Genomic DNA, 24177 nt, shown 5'->3' on the forward strand with positions numbered 1-24177 from the left:
ACATATAGAGACGGTCCCTACCCAACAGTGGGCTCACAGTCTAGAAGGGGGAGACAGAGAACAAAACAACCAACAACAACAACAAAATCTGGGGAGTGAGTGCAAAGCAAGCAAAGTAGGGTACCTAGAACAGAACTTTACTGACACTCATGGTAATAGGATACGAAGCAGAAGAGGAGCCAGTGAAGAAGGAGTCAGAGAGTTAGAAGGAGAACCAGGTTTGTACTTTGTTAGTTAAACTGAAGCCGGATTGCATTTTGAGGAGGAGGGAGTGGTTCAGGATGTTAAAAGCAGCTGAGAGGGCGAATAGGTCAGCGTGTGTATATGACCCATCCGAGGATTTGGAATAAGAGTTGAAGCAGGGAAATGGGATAAAATCTGGAGGGGTTGTGGGGTCAAGAGAAGGCTGTTTGAAAATGGGAGAGACTTGAAGGCAGAGGGAAAGGAGCCATCGGAAAGTGGGAGGTTGAAAATGGCAGTGAGGGTGGGAAGAAGAACGGGAGCAAATGATTATGTGATCTGAGAGAAAATAGGGTCAGAAGTGTAAGTAGAGGGGTAGATTTGTAGAACAGGCATGAGATATCTTGAGAAGCAGCTGGAAAGCAAGAAGAGGATGAGGAAGGTTGCAATAGTATATTCCAGGCTCATAGGCACGGGAGTCAGAAGGACCCGGGTTCTAATTCCAACTCTGCCTCTTGTCTGCTGTGTGACCTTGGGTAAGTCACTTAAATTCTCTGTTCAGAGTTACTTCATCTATAAAATGGAGATTAAGACTGTGAGCTCCATATGAGACAAGGACTGTGTCCAACCTGATTAGCTTGTATCTATCCCAGTGCTTAGTCCAGTACCTGGCACATGGTAAACTCTTAAGAAATGCCATTAAAAAAACAGTGTCAAAGGGGAGATTTCAGGAAGTTCATTCTGATGGCTTTGATTTTTGCTAGCAAGATCCATCAGGAGTTAGAGAAGAATCAATCAATCAATCAGTCATATTTAATGAGCTCTCACTGTGTGCAGAGCACTGTACTAAGCGCTTGGGAAGTACAAGTTGGCAACATATAGAGACAGTCCCTACCCAGCAGTGGGCTCACAGTCTAGAAGAAGATGGTGGGGACATGGGGGCTTCAGAAGGGAGTTTTAAGTTGGGGAAAAAATTGATGGGGGATGTGGGAAATGTGAGAAAATGAGGGAGGAATCATAGAGTTGAACAGAAAACAGCTGTTATAACAATGCAGCTTGATTCTGCAGTAGAATAAATCTCCCAGAAGCCTGAATCTCTGCCAACCACATTTATCCGCAAGGAGCCACATGGGTGCCGGGGTAGAGAAAGCCAACTGATTGTACTTTTCTTTTTGTGTAATACAGAATGAAATTCTGCTAGAGAAGAAGACGAAGAAAAGTAATATTCTGAAACTAAAATTCCCCAGGACAGAAGAGGAAAGGCGAATGCGGACTCAAAGCAAAAAGAGGCTTGAAGTTAATAAAGAGCAACAACAAAAGAACTTTGTTGATTTGGCGTGCGAGTGCAATGCAGTGATCTGCTGCCGTGTAACACCTAAACAGAAGGCCATGGTGGTTGACTTAGTTAGGAAATATAAGAAAGCTATAACACTGGCTATCGGAGATGGTGCCAATGACGTAAATATGATTAAAAGTAAGTGATGTATAGATTCATGCCAGGTATCTATTCATAATCTCTTGAAGAATTTAGCAAAGTAGTTTTATCACATAATGGTATATGTGTTGGTTTTCAGGAGATCCCAGATTTCCTCTAGAAATTTTTAACAGTGCTCTGCACACAGTAAGCGCTCAATAAATATGATTGAATGAATGAATGAATGAAAAAATCTTCAATTCCTCCCATTTTCTGCAGTCACTTTAGGTGAAATTAGAATGGCAGATCACCATTATTCCTCAGCAGTTTTCAGAGTTGACAGTCTGATTCATTCCCATTCAGTCCATTCTCCTGAAACAAGAGTGTTGCTTTCTTGCAGAGCCCTATGTTTGGAAAATCTCTGTGTTGTATGCACGTGAATGTCCAGTGCTGAACATGTGCACTAAGTCCAGATACACAACCACTGTTGGAAAACCATTCTTTAATTCTTCCAGGCAAGAAAACGTGTTGTGCCAGAACTGAGAATCTCTTACTGCAGGCTCTCTTAATCCTTTATATGCATTAATTAGTAATCCTTCCAGTCTCCTTGTGTCCTTTTGATAAGTAGAAACAATAGATTGGGTTACAGAGAGATTACATGCCTTTTCCCATGTCATAAGAGAGAAGGCAACATAGCTGAAATAAAAAATATGAAACCTTTCCTGTCCTGTAGGGTAGTCAAACAGAAATCATATATCATTCCATACTTCCTGCAGCTTATTTGTTGACTCATACTTAAATGTCTTTCTTTCTCTAGAGTGTCCTCTGCCTCACTGATGTGCATTCAGAATATTCCTACTCTCTATCTCCTTGGCAAGCCTCAACTGTATGACGTATGCCCTCATGTATCTCTTCTGCCACATCTATTCCACTTTCAGCTCTTTGGTCAGCCTGCTCTGTTACCTTTCCACAACTTATTAGACACTTTTGCTGGGCATTAGACTTACGTGTTTCTTTCTACTCTGCAATTCCTTATACATTTGCCTTGAACTCTTCTGGACTGAGATGGTACATTGAAATATCTAAGTACAAGTTCAGGACATCTAAATTCTCTGAGGAATGACCGGTAACTTCACAGGTATGGTTATCATCGACAACTTTTAGTAAAGACTATAAACACTATAGTAAATGCTATACACCATGTTTTTTTAATTATTTTTGACAATATAGAATAGAATTCTTTATTTTCCATCATGAAGAAGTCAGAGGCTTTAGGTTCATCCACGACAACTTGCAAGTTCTTGCAAGAAAGTGCACATAGTATATGTTAGATGTGTGTCTCAAAACTGCAGGCCAATAGCATTTCCAGCCTAATTTTGTATAGACACTAGGTCCCTGAACTCCTGGGGACCAACAGGTGCATGACTAAAGGAGTGAGCCCATTGTTGGGTAGGGACTGTCTCTATTTGTTGCTGACTTGTACTTCCCAAGTGCTAAGTACAGTGCTCTGCACACAGGAAGTGCTTAATAAATACAATTGAATGAATGAATGGAACAGTAGTAATAATAGTAATGATAATAATGTGTTACTAAGCACATATCTTGTTCCTACCTCTGTGCTGCATCCAGTGCTCAGCACATAGTGTGCATTTAACTACCACAGTTAACATTATTGTTATACATGGCACAATAATTAGGTGCATGGAGAAAGAGTGGGACTGAGAATACAACTTGGCTCCTGTCTCCACTGTGTCCTAGGAGTGCAGGGGCAGAAGGGGAGAACATTAAAATGGAAAGCAGGGGTGGGTAGGATAGAGAAGTTAGAGGAGCTGGGAGTAAGTGATTTGAGGGGGTCAAATAGAATTTAAAAGAAGATTAAGGATAAACAGGTCATTTTTGGCAGTGGTCATGCCAACTCTCCAAAGAACCCCAACTCTTGGCAGAAAACTGGTTTTTCATAGATCTCTACCTTATTCCATTTCTCCTCATTAACCTTTGGAAGATCCTAGAGTGCTGGGCCTTGTGTTTTATCTCTTGTGATCTGGGCCCCCCCTCCTCAGTTGTGGTGATTTGGAAATTAGAATAAGAGAAGTGCCACCCCCAGGGACCTTTGCCTCTGGCTCAAGAAAGGGGAGGAGCTGAAACTTTATCCTCCTGGCCATAACTTCAGCCCCTTCCCTACTTCATTCAACCCCATTTGTCCATCCTGGCTCCTTTTTGGGGAGTGGATATTTCTCATGGTTCCCCCTCTAATCTAAAAGACAAGCTACAAAGTGGGTAGAAAAGAGTACTGTCCTGGGGACGGAGGATAGAAGGGTATGCCTGATCATTGAGGCTGGCACAAGACCCAAAGGCAATGGCTCTTTGCCTTATTAACAGAGTTCCTAAATGGTAAATGGGAAGAGCAGTTCACTCTAGTTTTTTAAACTGCCAAGTGATCCTGGTTTGTCCTGCAGCTAAAGATGGGGATTTGGAAGCTGTCAGGAATTAAATATCTCTGCTAAGTTTCTGATAATCTCCTGAAGCTTTGCAGAAATATATTACATTGGGTATTTCTTCCTGCATTCGCCCGACCCTACATTCCTGCAAATGTAGGCAGAGACCATGTTTAACAAGTTTGTCCTATGGTACTTTCACAAGCGTACAGTACAGTGCTCTACGCGCAGTTAGTGCTCAATAAATACCCTTGATTGAAAGATGAAAATCGAACTTCTCCTGTTTATGTTGCCAACTTGTACTACCCAAGCGCTTAGTACAGTGCTCTGCACACAGCACTCAATAAATACAATTGATCATGATGATGATGATGATGAAAATTCAGGGCTTTTGGAAAAAACACCAATATGTTTGTATCATTTGTAAAGCAAAGGGTACTGTCATGTTGAAGACTCATGAGTAAGTCCATACCTAGAGTGACTGCTAAGACCAGTATAAAAATGAATCTTTAAGTTTCTTATTCAAGAAAAATATGTTTACTTGCCTTTTGGTAGTCTTGAGAAACTTCCTTGACCTTAAAGTGTTTTTTTGTTAACTTTTCAATTTTGTTGGGCTGTTGTACTTCCCAAGCGCTTAGTACAGTGTTCTGCACACAGTAAGTGCTCAGTAAATATGATTGAATGAATGAATGTGGTAAATCTTTTCAAAATCTCCAAGAATTCTAATAGTCTGTAAACTCCTTGTGGGCTGGGATTCCTATGTTTTATATTATACTCTCCCATATGTTCAATACAGTGCTCACCATAAATGTTCAATAAATAGCATTGATTGATTGAGTACATGATCCTACAACTTATACTTTGAGTTCAATTATGGAAGTAGAAAAAGACAGTTTGGATAAAGAGATTGTTGAGGGAAATAATTGACCTTTTGTTCATTCAAAGAAGATAAAATCCTCCCCCTTTTTTTGGTAAGGCTTTTGATGCTGAAAATTAAGGTAGCAAAATTCTAACAGTGCTCTCTTTCTCTTTTTCTTCTGGTAGCTGCCCATATTGGTGTTGGGATAAGTGGACAAGAAGGAATGCAAGCTGTCATGTCTAGTGACTATTCTATTGCTCAGTTCAGATACTTACAAAGGTTATTGTTGGTCCATGGTCGCTGGTCTTACATAAGAATGTGCAAATTCCTAAGATACTTTTTCTACAAAAACTTTGCATTCACTTTAGTTCACTTCTGGTACTCATTCTTCAATGGATATTCTGCTCAGGTAATATGACTTGTTTTCTGTAATTAGCCCTCTTTTTTTGGCTGGCTGGCTGATAAAAATCCAGAGTTGTAAATAACTGGGATGGTCTGCATGTTTCTATTTTCAGTTTGACAGTGTTTTGCTGTATGCCATTAATTAAAAAAAATAATAATAATAATGGCATTTGTTAAGTGCTTACTAAGCACAAAGCACTGTACTAAATGCTAGGGTTGATATAAGGTAATCAGGTTGTCCCATGTGGGGCTCACAGTCTTAAACCCCATTTTACAGTTGAGGTAACTGAGGCACTGAGAAGTTAAGTGACTTGCCCAAAATCACACAGCTGATGTGGTGGAGCCGAGATTAGAACCCATGATCTCTGACTCCCAAGCCTGTACTCTTTCCCCTGAGCCACTCTGCTTCCATTACTCGGTCTTGTGATAAACTACAGGGGAAAGAGACTATTACATCACTATGGGTGTCCATTCATTGTTGTATCGTACTCTCCCAAGCACTTAGTACAGTGCTCTGCACATGCTAAGCACTCAATAAATACGATTGAATGAATAGGGCTTCCAGCAGTCTTAGTTTAAACTTGTTTCTGGATTACCAGTAGTTTTATGGATGTTTAGGCACTTGATACCCGAGCATAAATATAACATTTTAAGCCCAGAGATTTTTCAATTCATTGTGAATTAATGAGAAGAGTTTTTATTTGAGACAACTGGTTTGCCTAGGATGTGTTAATGTGATGCTTTTAAATTGTTTAGGTTTGAAAAGCCGGGAATACCCTGGACCTCTCTTCTTGGGTATCCCTAGCATCAACCTTCCTCCTTCTCTTCTACCACTGGCTTTAAGACATAAATGAGGTTGAAGAGGGTTTATTGTATTACTTGATAGTACTACAAGAAAGTTGCACTAATTCAAAGCACAGTAAACCTTTCACTGTTCCTTTTTACACCCATTGCCAGGCTGAAGGAATAGAGTCACTTAATCCAACCCTCTGCCTTCAGGCTGAATGCCATCTAAATTTTTTATTCAAGTCTTTCTAATGTAGGTTAAGCCCATTCTCAGTGGAAAGAGAAAATAGCTGTTCAAAGCTATGTGGAGAGTACTTGGAGGATTGCATTCCTCCCTCAGCTTTCACTTCCCCGTTTTTAGGAAGGTCACCTTATTTTATATTTTGGTTCCACCAATAATCTGTGTGATAGAAAATACATATCCCTAAGTAATTCATTCATTCAATCATATTTATTGAGCACTTACTGTGTGCAGAGCACTGTACTAAGTTCCTGCATTCATTCAATTGTATTTATTGAGCGCTTACTATGTGCAGAGCCCTGTACTAAGTGCTTGGGAAGTACAAGTTGGCAACATATAGAGACGGTCCCTACCCAACAGTGGGCTCACAGTCTAGAAGTGCTTGGGAAGTACAAGTCGGCAACATATAGAGATGGTCCCTACCCAACAATGGGCTCACAGTCTAAAAGGGGGAGACAGACAACAAAACAAAACATGTGGACAGGTGTCAAGTCATCAGAATAAATAGAAGTAAAGCTAGATGCACATCATTAACAAAATAAATAGAATAGTGAATATATACAAGTAAAATGACTATGTTTTACTCTTATTCTATAGACTGCTTATGAAGACTGGTTCATCACCCTCTACAACGTGCTATATTCCAGCCTTCCTGTCCTCCTTGTTGGCTTGCTTGACCAGGTATGTTCTCTTGTTCCTCGACTAAGGAAAGGGTTGGAAGCAGAAAAATTGGTCATAAGGTGCTGTTAGAAAGTGAACTGCGGCGTGGTGGGGAAAGAAAGTCCCCCAAAATAAGATGAAAGAATTGGTGAAGAGCCCTGAAGCCAATTGGGAGGAGTGTTTGCTTGATTCAGAGGGAAATGAGTCCTCATAGGAAACTTTAGAGAGATGGAGAAGTATGTGCTAAGTGACATGATAAGATTATCCTGGCAGTAGCATGTGGCTAGACTGAATGGGAAAGAACCTGGAGGTGAGGAGACCATGGTGGAGCCTGATCAATAATCTAACTGCATCAATCAATTGATCAATGGTATTTATTGAGTGCTTACTGTGTGCAAAGCACTGTAATAAGCACTTGGGAGAGTACAATACAACAGAGTGAGCAGACATATTCCCTGCCCAAAATGAGAAGCAGTGTGGCTCAGTGGAAAGAGCCTGGGCTTGGGAGTCAGAGGTCGTGGGTTCTAATCCTAGCTCCGCCACTTGTCAGCTGTGTGATCTTAGGCAAGTCACTTATGTACTCTGTGCCTCAGTTACCTCATCTGTAAAATGGGAATTAAGACTGTGAGCCCCCCGTAGGACAACCTGATCACCTTGTATCCCCCCAGCACTTAGAACTGTGCTTCACACATAGTAAGAGCTTAACAAATACCATTATTATTATTATTATTAATGAGCTTAGAGTCTGTCTGACAAGACCTTGAGCTAGCGTGGTAGCTCTATGGGTGGAGAGGAAGGGCTGAATGCAGGAAATGTGAAGGTAGAACTGACAGGATTAATCAGTTGATTAATAATAATAATAATAATAATGGCATTTATTAAGCACTTACTATGTGCAAAGCACTGCTCTAAGATTAAATTTGAAAGCATAAAGAACATGAAAAACAGAGAATGCCTTCAGAGTTGCAAGCTTTTGGATGGGGAGAATGGTGGAATTTTATAGACATAGAGAGAGAAGTTAGGAGGAACAGGTTTAGAGGAACATTTGATGGTTGCTTTCACTGTTAACTTTCTTACATTAGTTGGATCAACTTTTTGGTATTTAAGTTTAATGGTTTATTCTTGGTAGAATAACTATGAACCCAAAACTTTGAGAGGAAGAGTGTAAAAGTAACCCAGAATCATCTGAAAACATTTTCTCTGACACAAATTCGGAGAATTGCTGTTCCAGAAATGAACCACCAAATTAAGTACTTACTGCAATAATTAATAATAATAATTATGGTATTTAAGTGCTTACTATGTACCAGGCACTGTTTTAAGCGCTAGGGTAGATACAAGTTAGTCAGGTTGGACGCAGTCCCTCTTCCCCATGGGGCTCACACTCTTAACCCCTATTTAACAGATGAGGTAACTGAGGCACAGAGAAGTGAAGTGACTTGACCAAGGTCACACAGCAGACAAGTGGCAGAGCGAGGATTAGAACCCAGGTGCTTCTAACTTCCAGGCCCATGCTGTATCACTAACCTCGCTGCTTCCCACTAAGCCACCCTGTTTGAGAGCCTGTGAAATGTGGATAAACTAAATGAAGTAATCACAAAATCAATAAAAAAAGTAGTTAACATTACCCCCAAAAAAGCGTCATGGTATTTTGATTCATAATTTTGTTCCTATCCAGAGCAATTGAACTAAATTTAGAAGTAGAAGGGGGCTCCCAGACTGAGCTCCCTTTTTCCTCTCCTCCTCCTCATCCCCCCACCCTACCTCCTCCCCCTCCCCACAGCACTTGTATATATATTTGTACAGATTTATTACTCTATTTATTTTACTTGTACATATTTACTTTCTGTTTATTTTGTTAATGATGTGCATATAGCTTTAATTTAATAATGGCATTTATTAAGTGCTTACTATGTGCAAAGTACTGCTCTAAGCACTGGAGCACTGTTCTTTAATTATATTTGTTCTGACGACTTTGACACCTGTCTACATGTTTTGTTTTGTTGTCTGTCTCCCCCTTCTAGACTGTGAGCCCATCATTGGGTAGGGACCGTCTCTCTATGTTGCCAACTTGTACTTCCCAAGCGCCAAGTACAGTGCTCTGCACACAGGAAGTGCTCAGTAAATACAAATGAATGAATGAATGAAAGTAGGTCATTAGATTTTAAGTCTTTACAAATAAGGGATAATAAAATGGAAAACATCTGATAGATTTTGAAAGTCAACTTTCTTTTTTTAATGGTACTTATTAAGCACATACTATATGACAGGTAATATATTAAGTTCTGGGATAGGTGCAAGATAACCCGTTGCTGGGTAGGGACCGTCTCTATATGTTGCCAACTTGTACATCCCAAGTGCTTAGTACAGTGCTCTGCACACAGTAAGCACTCAATAAATACGATTGAATGAATGAATAATCAAGTTGGACACAGCCCATGTCCCATACAGGGCTCGTAGTCTTAGTTTCCATTTTACAGATGTGGTAGCTGAGGCACAGAGAAGTTAAGCGATTTGTCCAAGGTCACAAAGCAGGCAAATGCAGAGCCCGGATTAGAACCCAGGCCCTTCTGACTCCCAGTCCCATACCTACCCACTAAGTCACTCTGCTTCTCAACTTAAACTGTTTAATAGCCAAATTGTACTTTCCAAGCACTTAGTACAGTGCTCTGCACCCAGTAAGCGCTCAATAAATATGATTGAATGAATGAATGAATAGCAGGCATTCTCTCTCTTTCTCTAAAGAAATACAATAAAAGTCCTTATTGTGTCCCCACTAATAATAATAATAATGATGGCATTTGTTAAGTGCTTACTATGTGCAAAGCACTGTTCTAAGCACTGGGGGGGATACAAGGTGATCAGGTTGTCCCACATGGGGCTCACAGTCTTAATCCCCATTTTATAGATGAGGTAACTGAGGCTCAGAGAAGTTAAGTGACTTGCCCAAGGTCACACAGCAGACATGTGGCAGAGCTAGGATTAGAACCCATGACCTCTGACTCCCAAGCCCGGGCTCTTTCCACTGAGCCACGCAGGATGGCCACTTACAACCGTCCCAAATACCAGGCCATCTCAGGTGACTTCTTGTGTGTTACACGCAGCAAGCAGCATAACAAATGATGTCCGTCCATGATTGCCAAAACCCAGAGCATTTCTCAGGAGAAAACCTCCAATAAACACTCTCCCCACTCCCCCACTTGTTCCCTGAGACTTGGAACTCAGCAGCAGGAGTTAAGGCCGAGGGAGACTGAGCTCTGAAAACAAAAATGCAATTCATTATGGCATCCTCTTCTGAGTCCACTACCAGTCAGGGGACAGACTAAGTTAAAAACTGGATCGTGCCACATAAAACTGGATTTCATTCATTCATTCAGTCGTATTTATTGAGCGCTTACTGTGTGCAGAACACTGGACTAAGTGCTTGGGAGGTACAAGTTGGCAACATATAGAGACGGTCCCTACCCAACAATGGGCTCACAGTCTAGAAGGGGGAGACAGACAACAAAAAAAAAAACATGTAGACAGGTGTCAAGTCGTCAGAACAAATAGAATTGAGGCTAAATGCACATCATTAACAAAATAAATAGAATAGGAAATATGTACAAGTAAAATAGAGTGATAAATCTGTACAGACATGGATGAAAGGCCACCCCACTGTGAAGTGACATTGAACTGAGTGCTTGTCCTTGTCACGATGCTTTGAATTCTATGGCTCTGATCCTGGACTTCTCTTGTTGATTTCTTCAGGATGTGAGTGACAAACTCAGCCTTCGCTTTCCCAGCCTGTACCTTGTCGGACAGAGGGACTTACTGTTCAACTACAAGAAATTCTTCATCAGCCTGTTCCATGGGATCTTAACATCTATGATTCTGTTCTTCATACCCTATGGGGCTTATCTACAGACCATGGGCCAAGATGGAGAGGCACCTTCAGATTACCAGTCATTTGCTGTTACAGTGGCCTCTGCTCTTATAATAACGGTCAATTTCCAGGTAACTATCTTGTCATAATGTTTTTCCAATTGCCCTGCATATTTTCCAGGAAGTATAAAATTATTTTTGACTTGGCTAAATAATTTCCCTTCTGTATCTTTATGTGCTTGCAGTTGCTCAGATAATAATGTGTTCAAAAGTTGTTTTTTCCTGCCTATATTCCCCCTTCTTTCCCTCATTAGTAAAGGCCATACATAATAATAATAATAATAATAATAATAATAATAATAATAATAATAATGGCATTTATTAAGCGCTTATTATATGTGGAGCTCTGTTCTAAGCGCTGGGGAGGATATAAGGTGATCAGGTTGTCCCACGTGGGGCTCACAGTCTTAATCCCCATTTTACAGATGAGGTAACTGAGGCACAGAGAAGCTAAGTGACTTGCCCAAACTCTCACAGCTGGCAATTGGTGGAGCCTGGATTCAAACCCATGACCGCTGACTCCCAAGCCTGTGCTCTTTCCACTGAGCCTTGCTGCTTCTATTTCTTGAGAAATAGATGGGTTTTTTTCCAAATGAATTTCTCAAGGGAAGGAATCCTAAAGGGATGACAGCATTTATTTATTTTCTCATCGATGCTGAGACCCTCTGAAGAATAGATGACAACTTTTTTAGAAGCTCACCCATCAATCTCTTCTGCCTCATCTATTTGTTTTTATTATGGTATTTATTAGACTGCAACCATCTCCTCTTGAGTATAAACACCTCTACTAGACTGGAAGCTTGCTGTGGGCAGGGACGTGTCTACCATCCCTGTTGTACTCTTCCAAGTACTTAGTACAGTGCTCTGCACACAGTAAGCACTCAATAAATACAACTGATTGATTAAGCACTTGTGATATGCCAGTAGGGAAAATACAAGCTAACTAGATTGGACCTAGTTCCTATTCCTTGAAACTCACATTTTAGAGTTGAGGAAATTGAGTTACGGAGAGGATAAGTGACTTGGGAAGCAGCATGACCCAGTGGATAGAACTCGAGCCTGGGAGTCAGGTTGTGGGTTCTAATTCTGGCTCTGCCACTTGTCTGCTGTGAGACCTTGGGCAAGTCACTTCACTTCTCTGGGCCTCAGTTCCCTCATCTGTAAAATGGAATTGTGACGGTGAGACCCACGTGGGCAGAGACTGTGTCCAATAATAATAATAATTTTGGTATTTGTTAAGCACTTACTATGTGCCAAGCACTGTTCTAAGCTCTGGGGGAGATACAAGGTAATCAGGTTGTCCCACATCATCATCATCAATCGTATTTATTGAGCGCTTACTATGTGCAGAGCACTGTACTAAGGGCTTGGGAAGTACAAATTGGCAACATAATGGGGCTCACAGTCTCAATCCCCATTTTCTAGATGAGGTAAGTGAGGCACAGAGAAGTTAAGTGACTTGCCCAAAGTCACACAGCTGATAAGTGGCAGAGCTGGGATTAGAACCCATGACCTCTGACTCCCAAGCCCGCACTCTTTCCACTGAGCCACTATATCTTCTCCAGTGCTCAGTGCAGTGCCAGGCACATAGTAAGCACTTAACAAATGCCACAATTATTATTGTTATTATTATTACGTGCTCTAGTCCACATAGCAGGCCAAGAGCAGAGCTGTGACTAGAATCTTGCTATAATTCAGTCCAGGAAGTAAGCCAGAATAGGTCTGAACTTGGCTTTAGTGTAAGAGAGATCCTCGAACAAGTATCCTGGGGTTGAGCGCTGTGAGGAGTGGGACAGGATTTGTCATGGAGGTCCGGGGAATGGGATGCTGTGCCAGACTGCTTCATCCCCAGACCCGCGGTTGACTGTCTCTTCGGTCAACAGTAGCCGCAGCCCAGCCTCTTCCATTGTACTCGTGGACTAGATGTCTGATGTCTTCTCCAGTGGTCAGCCGGCCACGCTCTCCATGCTGAGTTGCTGATGTAAGACTCAGGCCTGGGAATCAGAAGGTCATGGGTTCTAATCCCGGCTCTGCCACTTGTCTGCTGTGTGACCTTCGGCAAGTCACTCCCTCTCTGTGCCTCAGTTACCTCATCTGTAAAATGAGGATTCATTCATTCAATCATATTTATTGAGCACTTACTGTGTGCAGAGCACTGTAGGTGCTTGGGAAGTACAAGTTGGCAACATATAGAGATGGTCCCTACACAACAGCGGGGTCACAGTCTAGAATTGAGACTAGTGAGGCAGGGACTGTGTCCAACGCAGTCTGCTTGTATTCACCCCAGTGCTCAGTACAGTGCCTGGCACGTAGTAAGTATAGTAAATGCTTAACAAATACCACTATTATTATTATTATCATCCCCCTGGAAAGCCTGTTCCCTCACCACCTTGGTCAGCCCCACTTTCCTTGTGACTATCCTCTGTAAAAAGCTCTATAGACAATGTCATATTCTACTTATGGAAGATGAGGGTAGTGTATGTCTTCTTCTAGCTGAAAACTGAGCTCTGTCTTGTTTGTTTGGTTTACTGGCAGATTGGCTTGGATACCTCTTACTGGACTTTCGTGAATGCTTTTTCAATTTTTGGAAGCATTGCCCTTTATTTCGGCATCATGTTTGACTTTCACAGTGCTGGAATACATGTGCTCTTCCCAACATTCTTTCAGTTCACAGGTAGGTATTGTCAAGTTTCTAATGCTCCAAAGGAGGATCTCCAAGAAAGTGTGAATTGGCGTGAGGTAAATGGGACCTCTCCAGTCTCTGGGGATTACCCATCTGATCTGAGAAGCAGTGTTGCTCAGTGGAAAGAGCACAGACTTGGGAGTCAGAGGTAATGGGTTCAAATCCTGGCTCCGCCAATTGTCAACTATGTGACTTTGGGCAAGTCACTTAACTTCTCTTTGCCCCAGTTCCCTCATTTGTAAAATGGGGATTAAGACTGTTAGCCCCACGTGGGACAACCTGATCACCTTGTATCCCCCCCAGTGCTTGAAAAAGTGCTTTGCTTATAGCAAGCGCTTAACAAATACCATCATTATTATTATTATTATTATTATCTGCTCAGGTAGAATTTACTACCCCTCAGCTACTTCTGCCCATCAAATGGAGACCTTATCTCCCAGCAGCTCCAGCACTTCTCTTTCCACCCTCGGTCACCTCCAGTACATTGGGAATGATGGGGAGGAGTTTGGCCAGAGGGAGTTATAGTTCCCTGAATGGGTACTTGTCTGGGAGACAAGAGTTGTCCAAAGCCACCAGGATAAAATTGGCGATCACTGCTCCCTTGCTTTCCTCCTCTACTCCTAACTTGGCCCCCACTTGGTCTGTGGCATAGTTTTAGATATCTGTATCAGTGGATCCAATTTCTAAGTGCAGTTATTCGTCCAAATTCTTCTTTAGTGCTTTTGATTATTTTTCACTATTTCTCAAAATAGTTTCTCTCAACCCGTTCTGTTGGGGCCAAGTAGAGTCCCAGCATGGTCAGGCCCCAGGAACAATGACGTGTCAGCTACTCAGGGTCAAAGGGGTGTGACTGGGCTTCTTTTGCCCAAGGTCCATTGGAGGCTTAATCTGATGCAGTGTATTCTATTACAAGGAAACTAAACTAACATTCCCTGCCTTCTGGGAGCTTTCAATGTAAACTGCAGAGCAATACCATGATAGAATTGTTCCCAGAGGTGCTATCTGGCTTTTATAGATGCTACTGGGTTCAGATACTTAAATAAATCCACTCAATTGGATATCGATTCCCTAAACTAAGGATGTATTTGTTTTCAAAATTGGTATCTGATCAGAGCCATTGATCAGATTCTCCCTTTTTTTGTGTGGGGGGAGGGGGGGAGAACAAACTAAATTTACAAATAACTCTCCTAAGGGAGGCTCAGGTGTCACTTTTTTGAAAATTTCTTTTAAAAATCTCTGCATAACCATTCTGATGGTTGAATAGCCTACATGCACCAAAGAAATGAAAAGGAAGTTGTCCAAGATAGCGTACTTATTTTTCATTCTATTTTTCCCCATATTCTTGTATTTTAGTGAATAGGCTAAAAAAAATGAAAATTTTCCACATCATTGGAACAATCTGAGAACAGCATTAGGAAAATATCAGTAGATTCAAAGTGAATTTAATTCATTCTTCTATGAGGACTGTATTAGTTTCTAGAGGCAAAGTTAGTGATAGAGAAGAGGAAAGGGTTGGGATGCTTACTTTGTACAGAGTAATGGGCTAAAATATGATCATCAGTAAGACAGTTAGATTGTCTAGTCTTGGAGGTCAACCATTACATAGTTCGTCCAAGTATTCTCTTGCCATTGTCAGAGTCAGAAAATCCTGGACTGAGTGGACCACCAGTTGACCCAGGAATGGCATTTCTTAGTCAGTCATATTTATTGAGCGCTTACTGTGTGCAAATCATTGTACTAAGCGCTTATGCTCTTATGTAATGGTTTAGTTGGAAAGCATACATTTTAGGTTGCTTAAAACATACCTTTGGGATACAGTTCTACATCAAGTGCCACTTCTGAATCAGAATTAAGAGAGAAAATTACTGGTTGCATCTAATCTGAAGAATACATACACTGTGGAGTAATAATATGCTTCGATAGGGGTATTCCCCAATTCAGTTCACACCTTTAATGTGATATAGTTTTGGATGAAACTGCAATTTCAAGCTTCTCTTCCAACCTCTTTCTTTGCAGGTACTGCGCCGAACGCTCTACGGCAGCCCTACCTTTGGTTGACGATCATTTTAACAGTGGCCGTGTGTTTGCTTCCCATCATTGCATTACGTTTCCTAACGATGACAATCTGGCCGTCAGAAAGTGATAAAGTAAGCTGAAGAACCATCCTTTAATAGTTTTAAATGCAGGAAGTTATTCATTGGCTTGAAATATCATACACACGTCTACCTAAAATCTGAAGTATTTTTCTGAGTGCTTGTCAATGGCTGCTCCCTTCACCTCTGTAAGGGAGGTAGAATGATTTGCCCTCAAGGCCAGGGTGGTAGAATTTTTTTGATCATATTGTCCTGGCTCTTTGGCAGATGGGGTTAAAAGTCGTTCATTCAGTCATATTTATTGAGTGCTTACTGTGTGCAGAGCACTGTACGAAGCACTTGGAAGAATACAATACAGCAATAAACAGACACAGTCCCTGCTCCCAATGAGTTTATAGTCTAGAGGGGGAGATGGACATTAATATAAATAAATGACAGATATATACATAAGTGCTGTGGGGCTGGAACAGGGGATGAATGAAGGGAGCAAGTCAAGGCGACACAGAAGGGAGTGGGAGAAGAGGAAAGGAGCGAGATTTTCTGTGACTCCACAGAACGTTCACCACTTTTTCCGCATTTCACGTTATCTTCCAATCCACGGTATTTAATGGTCATTTACTGGGTATGGAGCACGGTACTAAGCCCTTGGGAGAGTGCAGTAGAGAAGACTTTCTGTTTAGAGGGCCCTGGGCTTGTCGGTGAGCCCTTCTTCTTATTATGTACCTTTGTTTTTTCTAGATTCAGAAGAACCGTAAGAGATACAAGGCTGAAGAACAGTGGAAGCGGAGGCAGAGCGTGTTCCGCCGAGGCGCATCTGCTCGGCGCTCGGCTTACGCTTTCTCCCACCAGCGGGGATACGCGGACCTCATCTCCTCAGGCCGCAGCATCCGCAAAAAGCGATCTCCTCTGGATTCAGTCCTGGGAGAAGCAGCACAGTTTGAAGGACCCGCACTTTTTAGAAAGATTGATACAAGCTGATGAATTTTTCTCGGAAAAGTGCTGTCCCGCATAACTTGTTGCACAGAGAAAATACATATTTTTTTAACAGAAGACTCAGGACTTTTTAAGAATTGAATTTGACAAGAGGATGTTCACGTCGGGAACACTTACCAAGCAAAATTGCTCTTTTGGGAGTACTAGGAATTAGAAAAGTCAAGTGTGTTGCTTTGAAATATATCCCACGTCTCAACTTTTTGTGCCCAGCATAACTGAAGATTATTGGAGGCATTTGAAAACAAAGTTTTTTCTCAACCCAAACAGATGGTGTTGTGACACTTGAAACAGCAAGACTGGACATTTTATACCTTTTAAAATTCAGATATAAAATAAAATTGAAATCTAACTTTCTTGCCTTAACATAATGAACACTTGGTAAGTTTACTTACCTCTGGGCCAATTTGTTGAAGACAATTTTGTATTCAGGATGGAAATGACAAACGGACAATTTTGTATTTAGGATGGAAATGACAAATGGACAGATATATATTCATCTGGGAAATGTGGAATCTGATAGTCTTTGCGAGACTGACAGACTATATAGCTTTGTGCTTTCCTAATTTTGAGTTATTTGGTTTAACAAATGATGCAATCTGGGAAAAGTGTTTTGAGTACGGTAGATCCATGATTTCACTCTGTTTCTGTTTACTATAGGGTTATTGAAGCACATTGTACTTTTTTCTCTTATAACAGTTTTTGAGACTTTGTGATGATCACAGTGACTTTACCTTTTTATTTCTTAAAAACATCTAAAACGGGTTTCTGGAACTGGTCATCAAAATATGGAAATCATTGATGAATCACAATAATTTGCAAAGCTTTCTTTTGAAAAGCAATTGTTTTGTGCCTGTGTATATGTAAAATATCTTTTTATGATGAAACTGGTTGACCAGAGACATCACTGTTCTTTTCTTGAATACTTCTAAAACGTCATAAGAAAAGGAACCATGTAACCAAGAACATTCTGGGTACAAACAACTGTTGTTAATTTTGGGACAGTTGCCTTCATTTCCCAAAAGTCTTGTTTTTTTACACAGTTCCCTATCCACATTTTTTCCAATTCTAGTGAAGATTTGAAAATGTTTCAAAAAATGGTTCCATTACTATTTTAATACACTATTAGGTATTCAAAATGTCCGCTCCTTCAATTTTTAATTCCTTGAGGAATTTACAGAATGTATCCAATTAATCCTCCAGGTGTGACACGAGAATGTATGGTTTATCAGTTTATGGAAATAAATCCAAGAAAGTTTACAAATTTTATTTTAATATGTGAATAGAAAGGAATGTAAATTAATTTTTTAACCAAGGTAAATGAGATTTATAATTGTGTTAAACTTCAGATTTCTCTCCAGTCTAGAGAGAACTCTGGAATATGAGAAAAGTTGATGATGCGTATGTGTCAAAGATTTATATTGTTGGGTGCAATATTAACAATTTTAATATACAAAGTGCAGTTGATAAATTATTCTGATTTACTGTAAATCTGAGATTTAATATGTAAATATTTTGTTTAAAAAGTAATAAATTGTTTAGTAAAATATTGTGGATTGCCTTTTTATATTGAGCACTTATTGTGTGTGGAGCAATGCTCTACACACTTGGGAGCATACAATATAACAGAGTTGGTAGACATGTTTCCTGCCCTCAGGAGCGTACAGTCTACAGGTTTATAATAATTATGGTATTTGTTAAGCGCTTACTATGTGTCAAGCATTGTTCTAGGCGCTAGGGTAGATGCAAGGTAAACAGGTTGTCCCACGTGGGGCTCACAGTCTCAATGCCCACTTTACAGATGACATAACTGAGGCACGGAGAAAATAAGTGACTTGCCCAAAGTCACACAACAGACAAGTGATGGAGCCAGGATTAGAATCCATGACCTCTGGCTCCTGAGCCTGTGCTCTTGCCACTAGGCCATGCTGTTTGCTCACTATTGTTTATAAATTTTGGGAACTTTCACCCAGAATCAAGACATCATTAGGGGGACCTCTTCTGACTTATTTGATTGTATTACTTGTCAGTAGTTAGAAATGGGCATTGGAGAGAATACTGACATATTAAGCGCTTACTGTGTGCAGAGCACTGTACTAACCACTGCAAAAGAATACACACAGGTAGGACCTAGACATAGTCCTTCTCCCTTGGAGCTTACAATATAAAAATAAAAATTGGGGAGACGAGTTCGGCGACACACACAAAAGGAGAGATGAAACTAAACACTACACAACATGAAGACAGAAACAAGGATCAGTAGGCTTATGAGAATCAGCGTGGCTGTGGAAAGAGCACAGACTTTGGAGTCAGAGGTCATGGGTTCAAATCCCGGCTCCGCCAATTGTCAGCTGTGTGACTATGGGCAAGTCACTTAACTTCTCTGTGCCTCAGTTCCTTCATCTGTAAAATGGGGATTAAGACTCTGAGCCCCATGTGGGACAACCTGATCACCTTGTAACCTCCCCAGAGCTTAGAACAGTGCTTTGCACATAGTAAGTGCTTAATAAATATTATTATTATTATTACTATGGCTAGAGGAGCAGATTTCAGGCTCTTCCCACTCAGAATCTACTAGTCACAGCCACAATGACTGCCTGAATAGCAGGTCCCCACGTTCTTCCCCAGCTTCTGGGGGGGTGGTGGGAGGCAGGCCGGGATGGAAACTTCTTGGTGACACGGAGGAGATTGACTGTGAGCCCTCTATATTAAGACTGTGAGTCCTACATGGGACGGGGACTGTGCCCAACCCAATTACCTTGTATCTATCCCAGCGCCTAGTACCGTGCCTGACACATAGTAAGCACGTAACAACCACCACAAGTATTATTATTATGGGAGAGTGCGAGGTCCCAGGAAGGCAGCATGGTGGTCCGATAGAAGAGGATGCCCAGGGTCGTGATGCGGGCAGTGGGTACCCGGGGGAGTCACTTGGCCGACTGGTGGAGAGTGCGAATGACGGTGGCTTAAATCCACATGGGCATACCGCAGTGCACAAACCATGTTGGGAGCAGAGCCCTGAGAGCTGCAATGGAGAGGCAGCAGGCAGGATTACAAAACGGTGGGCAGGGCGAGAAGAAGAGGGAGGAACTGGGATTAGAACCAGTTTCCCTGACTTCCAGGCCTATAATAATAATAATGACGGCATTTTTTAAGCGCTTACTATGTGCAAAGCACTGTTCTAAAAGCTGGGGAGGTTACAAGGTGATCAGGTTGTCCCACGGGGTGCTCACAGTCAATCCCCATTTTACAGATAAGGGAACTGAGGCATAGAGAAGTGAAGTGACTTGCCCAAAGTCACACAGCTGACAATTGGTGGAGCCGGGATTTGAACCCATGACCACTGACTCCAAAGCCCGGGCTCTTTCCACTGAGCCACGCTGCTTCTCTAATAATAATGGCATTTATTAAGCGCTTACTATGTGCAAAGCACTGTTCTAAGTGCTGGGGAGTTACAAGGTGATCAGGTTGTCCCACAGGGGGCTCACAGTCTTAATCCCCATTTTACAGATGAGGTAACTGAGGCACAGAGAAGTGAAGTGACTTGCCCAAAGTCACACAGCTAACAATTGACGAAGCCAGTCTATGCTCTTTCTACTAAGCCAAACTGCTTCCTTACTCTCGTTTCTCCCAATCATGCCTGTGACCTGCCTGCACCTTCGTCCCCCTTCATATCTGAAAGACCACCACTCTTCTCGTCTTCAGAGGCCTATTAAAATCATACCTGCTCCAGGAAGCATTCCCTGTTTAGCCTATCTCCATAACCTACTCTCCCTCCCTTCTGTGTCACTTGTGCATTTACAGAAAGGTCAGTCTATCTCCCCACTCAGAGAACCTCCAGAACCTCCATCCACTTCTTCCTCTCATTCAACCCACACATTCAATCTGTTACCCCTTGACTCTACCTTCACTGCTAAAATCTGCTTTTTCTTCTCCACCCAAACTGCTACTATACTCATCCAAAGCACTTATCCTATCCTCCCTTAATAATAACAATAATAATGATAATAATGGTATTTGTTAATCAATCAGTCACATTTATTGAGCACTTACTGTGTGCAGAGCACGGTACTAAGCGCTTGGGAAGTACAAGTTGGCAACATATAGAGACGGTCCCTACCCAAAAGTGGGCTCACAGTCTAGAAGGGGGAGACAGAGAATAAAACAAAACATACTAACAAAATAAAATAAATAGAATAAATATGTACAAGTAAAAGAAATAAATAGAGTAATAAATACGTACAAACATATATGCATATATTCAGGTGCTGTGGGGAAGGGAAGGAGGTAAGGCGGGGGGAGATGAAGAGGGAGAGGAGGGGAAGAGGAAGGAGGAGGCTCAGTCTGGGAAGGTCTCCTGGAGGAGGTGAGCTCTCAGTAGGGCCTTGAAAGTAGAAAGAGAGCTAGCTTGGCGGATGGGCAGAGGGAGGGCATTCCAGGCCCGGGGGATGACGTGGGCCGGGGGTCGATGGCGGGACAGGCGAGAACGAGGTACGGTGAGGAGATTAGCGGCAGAGGAGCGGAGGGTGCGGGCTGGGCTGGAGAAGGAGAGAAGGGAGTTGAGGGAGGAGGGGGCGAGGTGATGGACAGCCCTGAAGCCGAGAGTGAGGAGTTTTTTCCTGCTGTGTAGGTTGACTGGTAGCCACTGGAGATTTTTGAGGAGGGGAGTAATATGCCCAGAGCGTTTCTGGACAAAGACAATCTGGGCAGCACAGTGAAATATGGATTGAAGTGGGGAGAGACAAGAGGATGGGAGATCAGAGAGGAGGCTGATACAGTAGTCCAGGAGGGATAGGATGAGAGCTTGAATGAGCAGGGTAGCGGTTTGGATGGAGAAGAAAGGGCGGATCTTGGCAATGTTGTGGAGCTGAGACCGGCAGGTTTTGGTAAGGGCTTGGATGTGAGGGGTGAACGAGTGGGCGGAGTCGAGGATGACACCAAGGTTGCGGGCTTGTGAGACGGGAAGGATGGTAGTGCCATCAACAGTGATGGGAAAGTCAGGGAGAGGGCAGGGTTTGGGAGGGAAGACAAGGAGTTCAGTCTTGGACATGTTGAGTTTTAGTTTTACTGTGTCTGGCATGTATAAGCCCTTAACAAATACTATTATTAGTAGTAGTATTATTAAAATCACAACTCCTGCTTCCATCTCACTTGTTTGGCTGCTGATTCCTGGCCCATGTTCTGCCTGTGGCCTGGAATGCCATCCCTCCTCAAATTTGACAATTACTCTCTCCCCCTTCAAAGCCTCATTGAAGGCACATCTCTTCCAAGAGGCTTTTCCTGACCAAGCCCCACTTTTCCTATCTCTCACGCCCTTCTACGTGGCCCTGACTTGCTCCCTTTTCTCCCCCCCTCTCCTCAAGCCCCACAGCTCTTATGTATACAACTGTAATTTTATTTATTTGCATTGATGTCTGTTTCCTCAGCTCTAAACTGTAAGCTCATTGTGGGCAGGGAATATCACTATTTATCGCTGTATTGTACTTTCCTAAGCTCTTCGTATAGTGCTCTGTACAGAGTAAGCGCTTAATAAATAGGATTGAATGAATAAATGAATGAAAGAGGACTTCCCTGACTATGCCCTCATTTTCCCAACTCATTCTCCCTTCTGTGTTGCCTGTATGCTTCCATCTGTACCCTTGAACGCTTGATTTTAGAGACTTGAAGTAGCGTGGCCTAGTAGAGAAGACGCATGACCCAGTGGAAAGAGCATGAGCTGGGAAGTCAGCGGACCTGAATTCTAATACGGACTCCGCTCTGTGACCTGTTGTACTCTCCCAAGTGCTCTGCACATAGTAAGTGCTCAATAAATACCATTCTTTGATTGACTGACCTTGGGCAAATCACTTAACTTCTCTGTGCCTCAGTTCTCAGTTCTTGACAACCAGCGTGGCTCAGTGGAAAGACCATGGGCTTGGGAGTCAGAGGTTATGGGTTCTAATACCGGCTCCGCCACTTGTCAACTGTGTGACTTTGGGCAAGTCACTTAACTTCTCTGTGCCTCAGTTACCTCATCTGTAAAATGGGGATTAAGACTGTGAGCCCCATGTGGGACAACCTGATTACCGTGTATCCTCCCTAGTGTTTAGAACAGTGCTTGGCACATAGTAAGCACTTAACAAATGCCATTATTATTATTATTATTATTATTATCTCATCTAGAAAAAGGGAATTCAGTACCTGTTCTCCCTCCCACTTAGACTGTGAGCCCAATGTGGGACCTGACTATCTCGTATCTGCCTTAGTGCTTAGTACAGGGCTGGGCTCATAATAATAATAATAATAATAATAATAATAGCATTTATTAAGCACTTACTATGTGCAAAGCACTGTTTAAAGCACTGGGGGAGATGCAAGGTGATCAGGTTGTCCCATGGGGGTCTCACAGTCTTAATCCCCCTTTTACAGATGAGATAACTGAGGCACAGAGAAGTGAAGTGACTTGCCCAAAGTCACACAGCTGACAAGTGGCGAAGCCTGGATTTGAACCCATGACCTCTGACTCCAAAGCCCGTGCTCATTCCACTGAGCCACGCTGCTTCATAGTAAGCATTTAACAAATAGCAGCAGTTATTATATTCATCCCACCCTCAGCCACACAACACTTCTGTACATATCCATAATGTATTTTAATGCCTGTCTTCTCCTCTAGACTGAGGTCCTTATATCAACCAATCAATCAATCAATCAATCAATCAATAGCATTTATTGAGCACTTACTGTGTGCAGAGCACTGTACTAAGTGCTTGGGAAGTACAAGTTGGCAACATATAGAGACACCTTACCTCCTTCCCTTCCCCACAGCACCTGCATATATGTATATATGTTTGTACATATTTATTACTCTATTTATTTATTTATTTATTTTACTTGTACATATCTATTCTATTTATTTTATTTTGTTAGTATGTTTGGTTTTGTTCTCTGTCTCCCCCTTTTAGACTGTGAGCCCACTGTTGGGTAGGGACTGTCTCTATATGTTGCCAATTTGTACTTCCCAAGAGCTTCGTACAGTGCTCTGCACATAGTAAGCGCTCAATAAATGCGATTGATGATGATGATATAGAGACAGTCCCTACCCAACAGTGGGCACACAGTCTAGAAGGGGGAGACAGAGAACAAAACCAAACATATTAACAAAATAAAATGAATAGATATGTACAAGTAAAATAAATAGAGTAATAAATATGTACAAACATACATACACATGTACAGGTGCTGTGGGGAAGGGAAGGAGGTAAGAAGGGGAAAATGGAGAGGGGGACGAGGGGGAGAGGAAGGAGGGGGCTCAGCCTGGGAAGGCCTCCTGGAGGAGGCATTACCTTATAGGCAGGAAATGTGCCTTCCAGCACATCTGTTGTCTACCAAATCTTGCCCTCTCTGCAAGGTAAATGCTCAATAAATACCACTAAGTTTGTACCCCCTAAGCAGTTTTATACTCCCATGGTATTTATGAACATAGCTTACTGTGTTGTTTCCCTTGCCTGTAATCTATTTTACTGTCTCCCTG

At 42.0% G+C, this 24177-nt stretch overlaps 1 protein-coding gene across 1 annotated transcript in view; it reads left to right on the forward strand.

Annotated features, from left to right (window-relative positions):
* The window catches only part of ATP8B1 (ATPase phospholipid transporting 8B1), a 125102-nt gene extending 108111 nt beyond the window's left edge, over positions 1-16991 (forward strand). The window contains exons 22-28 of the mRNA XM_038744322.1: positions 1366-1654; positions 5074-5297; positions 6915-6998; positions 10728-10973; positions 13437-13575; positions 15601-15731; positions 16416-16991. Of these exons, the coding sequence (XP_038600250.1) occupies positions 1366-1654; positions 5074-5297; positions 6915-6998; positions 10728-10973; positions 13437-13575; positions 15601-15731; positions 16416-16655 (1353 nt within the window). The 3' untranslated portion in view covers positions 16656-16991. The remainder of the gene's footprint in view (positions 1-1365; positions 1655-5073; positions 5298-6914; positions 6999-10727; positions 10974-13436; positions 13576-15600; positions 15732-16415) is intronic.
* Positions 16992-24177: the final 7186 nt, after the last annotated feature.

The sequence above is a fragment of the Tachyglossus aculeatus genome, chromosome 3 (assembly GCF_015852505.1).
Source record: "Tachyglossus aculeatus isolate mTacAcu1 chromosome 3, mTacAcu1.pri, whole genome shotgun sequence".
Lineage (NCBI taxonomy): Eukaryota > Metazoa > Chordata > Mammalia > Monotremata > Tachyglossidae > Tachyglossus > Tachyglossus aculeatus.